At 44.4% G+C, this 6,000-nt stretch overlaps 1 protein-coding gene across 1 annotated transcript in view; it reads left to right on the top strand.

The window, feature by feature from the left end:
* Positions 1-6,000, top strand: part of LOC109936192 (collagen alpha-1(XIX) chain-like) — a 334,226-nt gene that overhangs the window by 132,365 nt on the left and 195,861 nt on the right. Inside the window, exon 12 of the mRNA XM_048597074.1 lies at positions 4,392-4,445. Coding sequence (XP_048453031.1) covers positions 4,392-4,445 — 54 coding nt within the window. The remainder of the gene's footprint in view (positions 1-4,391; positions 4,446-6,000) is intronic.

The raw sequence follows: 6,000 nt of genomic DNA, 5'->3' as shown, positions 1-6,000 counted from the left end.
GGTTTCTAGGTGGTTGCCCGATATGGAGACAGAGAGGTCCAGGAAGGGGAGAGAGGTGTTAGAGATGGTCCAGGTGAACTTAAGGTTGGGGTGGAAGGTGTTAGTGAAGTGGATGAACTGTTCGAGCTCCTCGTGGGAGCATGAGGCGGCGCCGATACAGTCATCAATGTAACGGAGGAAGAGGTGGGATTTAGGGCCGGTGTAGGTACGGAAGAGGGATTGTTCCACGTAACCTACGAAGAGGCAGGCGTAGCTTGGGCCCATGCGGGTACCCATGGCTACCCCCTTTGTCTGTAGGAAGTGGGAGGAATTGAAAGAGAAGTTGTTGAGGGTGAGGACGAGTTCGGCTAAGCGGATGAGGGTGTCAGTGGAGGGGGACTGGTCGGGCCTGCGGACAGGAAGAAGCGGAGGGCCTTAAGGCCATCTGCATGGGGAATGCAGGTGTAGAGGGACTGGACGTCCATGGTAAAGATGAGGTGTTGGGGACCGGGAAATTGGAAGTTCTGGAGGAGGTGGAGGGCGTGGATGGTGTCACGGACATAGGTAGGGAGTTCCTGGACCAAGGGGGAGAAAATGGAGTCTAGATAGTTGGAGATCAGTTCGGTGGGGCAGGAGCAGGCGGAGACAATGGGTCGACCAGGGCATTCAGGTTTGTGGATTTTGGGAAGGAGATAGAAGTGCGAGGTTGGGGAACGATGAGGTTGGAGGCCGTGGGTGGGAGGTCACCTGAGGTGATGAGGTTGTGGATGGTTTGGGAGATGATGGTTTGGTGCTCGGGGGTGGGGTCATGATCAAGCGGGCAGTAGGAGGAGGTGTCAGAGAGTTGGCGTCTGGCCTCAGCGATGTAGAGGTCAGTGCGCCATACTACAACTGCGCGCCATACTACAACTGCGCCTCCCTTGTCCGTGGGTTTTATGGTGAGGTTGGGATTGGAGCGGAGGGAGCGGAGGGCTGCACGTTCTGCGGGGGAGAGGTTGGAGTGGGTGAGAGGGGTGGAGATGTTGAGGTGATTGATGTCTTGACGGCAGTTGGAGATGAAGAGGTTGAGGGAGGGTAGGAGGCCTTGGGGTGGTGTCCAGGAGGAGGGGGTGTGTTGGAAGTGGGAGAAGGGGTCAGTAGAGGGAGGGTTAGGTTCACGATTGAAGAAGTAAGCGTGGATTTCACAAGCTTCAAAATCTCCCCTCCCAGTCCAGCTCTTCCCTGCCTCCCTAACCTGTTCTTCCTCCCACCTATCCCCTCCTCCCACCTCAAGCCGCACCTCCATCTCCTACCGACTAACCTCATCCCGCCCCCTTGACCTGTCCGTCCTCCCTGGACTGACCTATCCCCTCCCTAACTCCCCACCTACACTCACCTTTACTGGCCCCATCCCCGCCTCTTCGACCTGTTTGTTTCCTCTCCACCTATCCTCTCCTCTATCCATCTTCTATCCGCCTCCCACTCTCGCCCTATTTATTTCAGAACCCCCTTCCCCTCCCCCTTTTCTGATGAAGGGTCTAGGCCCGAAACATCAGCCTCTCTGCTCCTATGATGCTGCTTGGCCTGCTGTGTTCATCCAGCCCTGCACCTTGTTGTCTTAGATGGGAATGTGAATGGTGAGGAGGACTTAAAGAGACTTCAATGCAATTGAGACAAATTGAATGAGTGGGTAAGTACATAGCAAATGCAGTACAACGTGGATGACTGTGATGTTTCCACTTCAATGGGAAAAACAGAATGGCAGAGGATTATTTAGAGGAGACATTAGCACAGTGATATTGTTATTGGACCCCTAGTCCAAAGGCCCAGACCTTTGGGATCGTGGTTTCAAATCTCATCACTGAGCTGGTAGCATTTAAACTCAACAAGTTCATAGTTCTGGGAAATGAAGCTCATCTCAGTAATGCTGACTGTGAAGTGATGATCAAATGTCATTAAAAAGCCTCCTTGTTCATTGATGTTTTTTAGTGAAGGAAATCTGCTGTCTTTACCTGGTCTGATCTACGTGTGACTTCCAAGCAACAATTAATGTTGTTTAGGGGCGGCGTGATTGTTCAGTGGGGTTAGCGCTGCTGCCTCAGAGTGCCAGGGACCCAGGTTCAATTTCAGCCTTGGATGACTGTCTATGTGGAGTTTGCACATCCTTCCAGTATGACTGTGGGTTTCCATTGCATGCTTCAGTTTTCTCGCATAGTCCAAAGATGTGAATGTTAGGTGGATTGGTCTTGCTAAATTGCCCCATCGTGTCCAGGGACATGCAAGCAAGGTGGATTAGCCATTGCAAGTGTGTGGTTACAGGGATAGGATAAGGGCTGGGGCTGGTCTGGGTGGGATGCTCTTCAGAAAGTTTTTGCAGACACAATGGGCCAATGCAGACACAATGGGACAAATGGCTTCTTCCCGTACTGTAGGGATTCTGTGATTTGCTTGATAGTAGATTGGGGAAATTTTGATATACAAATGGACCTGGAGGTCCTTTACCCAGTCATTGACAGCAAGCATGCAGGTGCAGCTGGCAGGGAGGAAGGCAAATGGTATGTTGGCTTGCAAAGAAAATTCAAGTACAAAACCAAGGAAGTCTTAATCCAATAGTACATGGCTTTGGTGAGACCACATCTAGAGTGATGTATGCATTTTTGGTCTGCTCACCTAAGAAAGGATAACCTTTCTACAGAAGGACAGAAGCTTTAACAGACTGATCCTGAAATGGCAGGTTTGTTGAATGAGGAGAGATTGTGTTGTCTGGGCCTGTCCTAGGTGGAGTTCAGAGATTGGGAGGGGACCTCATTGAAGCGTACGAAATTCTGATAGGGCTGGACAGACTAGGGGCAGGAATGATGGCCTAGAACAAGGGAACAAGTTACAGTGTCAGGATACTGGATAGGCCATTTCAGAGTGAGATGGGAAGAAATGTCTTCATTAGAAGGTGGTGAAGCTGTGGAATTCTCTGCCACAGAAGGCTAAGTTACTAAATTTATTTAAGATGTATTTAATTGATTTCTAGAAGCTCAGAGTGCCAAGTGTATGGGACAGTATGGGAGTTTGCCTTTGAGAAAGAAAATCAGCCATGATTATGTTGAATGGCAGAGCTAAGTTGATGTGCTAAATGGCCTAATCCTGCTCCTGCTTAAGATTTTTATTTCATTTAATCTCATTTGTGGATGTGAGGATAGCCCTTTCCCTTCATAATCTTCACTAACCAAAAATCCATAGCCAGTCAGGTTGTGAATAGGGACCCAGTTGCATAGGGATAACAAGCCCTTCAAAGCTTATTCGTAAAAGGAAGATGGGCCACAACATGATCCCAGGAGGAGGGGATTCAGTCCTTTGTCCTTGTTCTGCCACTCATTTAAGGACTGACTGATCTGATCCACACCTCATAACCCAAAGACCTGGCTAAAAAAATTCTAAGTTTCAAAGTTTGAAATTTTCAGTTGTCTCAACATGACAACCTTTGTTTAGGAGAGAATTTAGATTTCCATGGCCCTCTTTGTGACAAAGTGCATTCTAATTTTATTAAACAGATTTTTTTCTAAAATTCTGCCCCTTGATCATGATTTTTTCCGTGAGAGGAGATATGAGTAAAACAATCAAGTTCTTTTCACTCACTGGATATCTGGAAATGATGTTGGATTTGGACACAGAGATTTTGAAATTATATGCCTGAAGAACAACAGCTTTTGCCTTCTCTCTGTTTTCTCTGAAAACTGAACTTATCAAGGATTATGAATTGGAAACCCTTTTGAAGGCATCAACAGCACAAGTGGAAAAAAACGGTCTGACAAGTCTTCATTGCTACAACTTGAAAGTTCTTAAAGAATAACCTGGAAACTAATCACCACTGTCTATAGGTAACTTGGGCTGGTGAAGGAGTGCAGCAAGAAAAGGATTCATGTTACCATTCATAGGGGGTTTAACATATCACACAGATCACAAGACTCTAAACGCCCCATGCAAAGAGTTTTTCTTTCCTATTAGTTTCTATTCAGTTTTGACTAACTTCCTTGCAGCCTCTGATCAAGACTCATGACCCTATTTCCTACCTATTGTGACCTTTTCCCAAAACCTCAGGACAATGGGGTTCGTTCATGCCTCTCCTCGCTTCCCTGCAGTTTTTTTAAAGCTCCAACGAGCAAATACCTCCAACTTCATCCCACTCATCCTACTCTTGAGAGGGCAATGTCCTCTGGTCCTTGGTACATCATTAAAAAAGGGGTGACCATATTACAATAATTAACAGAATTTTTAGCAGAGCTGTGTCAATTTGGTTTTGCTTTAGTAATTCTCAATTTGTTCCAACATGGTATATAACTTTGCTTTATTTTCAACAGTGGGAAATCATATTACATAAAGAACAGATTTCTATTTCAATAAACTATATGGTTAACTCATTCATTCTCCATTTTAAACAGGGCTTAAAGGGAGACCCTGGTGATCCTGGTCTACCTGGTCCAAGAGGAGAAAAAGTAAGTGTTATTTGGAATAGTATAAAGAGCAATTTTGATTAGCAATTTCTCACTTGTGAACCCAATGTTCCACTTGCAAAGTGAGATCAGTTATAGAGTTGAATGTGTTAGAAATCTATTGTAAATGTACTGTTCGTCATCTGATTTGTGTTAATCGTGGATCAGCAACTTGCCTGATATCATTCCCACAGACATGTAAAACTGATGGTCAATTTATTGTTTTCACATAGTCCCACAGAGTTAACATGACCCCCAAATGGTGAATGGAACTGTTGATAATGTTCACTTGACATTCAGAAAATAGTTAAAAGGAGACAAAATTAATCAGAAAATGTGGACCACCTAAAGTGACAGTCCCAGTCATTCCCTGGAAAAGGAAATTGGTTAACAGTTGACACAACTTTTGAATCCCATCAGAAATCCATTCTTCAACCTGTTACTGAATACAGAATTATAAACAGAAGCCTGTTAAGAAATATTCTAGTTCTAAAATGGTAGCAAATATGAAGGATATAGTCTTTCAAAAGACAGACCCTGACAAATACCTGTGGATGATGCCAGACACTTCATTGAAAACATCTCTGCAATGTGAAAAGCACTTGCCAAGTCAAATGGAGTGAGATGTGTGAGCAGATGCATAGAATATAAGTACGTGGGAGTAACATGACCCACCCCCTACAATGTAATAGTGGGAGAATACTTGGACAAAGTGTCCAAGTTTGGTGACTGTACACTCATAGAGACATTGGTATTTTGAAAAGTTTGAGAGAAAATAAGGAACAGGAGGATTCTAAAATCTTGCACAGAAAGCGTTAAATTCTGTTGTTTGTTCAGTCACTTTACACTGAAAATGATTGTGTTGGGGTGAAAGCTACTTTTGTAGGTTGTGAGAGAGTTCAAGGTTTAGGAAAGTGTTTGCACTGTATACATATAGTAAGAATTTTCTGATCATGTACTCCACATGCTATTTGCCTTCCCAGTTGCTTTCTGTGCCTGCATGTTAGCTTTCAGTGTTCCTTCTACAAGTACAGTCAGGTTTCTCTGAACATCAAGGTTTAGTAGATTATACATTTTCTAAAAATCTGCTTTTAGGGGCAGACCTGTGCTACTAGTAATGCTAGATGTGAGCAAGCCCAGCCCATTGCGGTGCCACAACATTACTCCCTAAGCAGATCATTCCTTGTATCCTGTAACTAATAGCACAGGTCCTGCGCTGACTGTAACTCATTTCAGAGTATACATAGCCTTTCTTTCAACTTTGAACTTGTTCGTTTCCTAGCTACACTTATTAAGATGTAAGTGAGTTAACTGTTCATCAACTGATTATTAATGAAATTATCTGTGTTTTTAATAGGGTGATATGGGTTCTCCAGGTCCACCTGGGTTAGCTGTAAGTGCCTGGGATCTTGTGCTTCTCTGGGTGAAACTGAAATAATAGGGAGACGTTGAGGCAATAAGCATTATTTTTAGGGAGGTTAAGGAAGATACAGGACTATGTGAATAGAGCAAGGATGTGGAATTTGATTTGGAATAGTGTAACAATAAGTTAATACAG

The sequence above is a fragment of the Rhincodon typus genome, chromosome 5 (assembly GCF_021869965.1).
Source record: "Rhincodon typus isolate 14 chromosome 5, sRhiTyp1.1, whole genome shotgun sequence".
Lineage (NCBI taxonomy): Eukaryota > Metazoa > Chordata > Chondrichthyes > Orectolobiformes > Rhincodontidae > Rhincodon > Rhincodon typus.
This window is presented reverse-complemented; position numbering and strand designations above follow the sequence as displayed.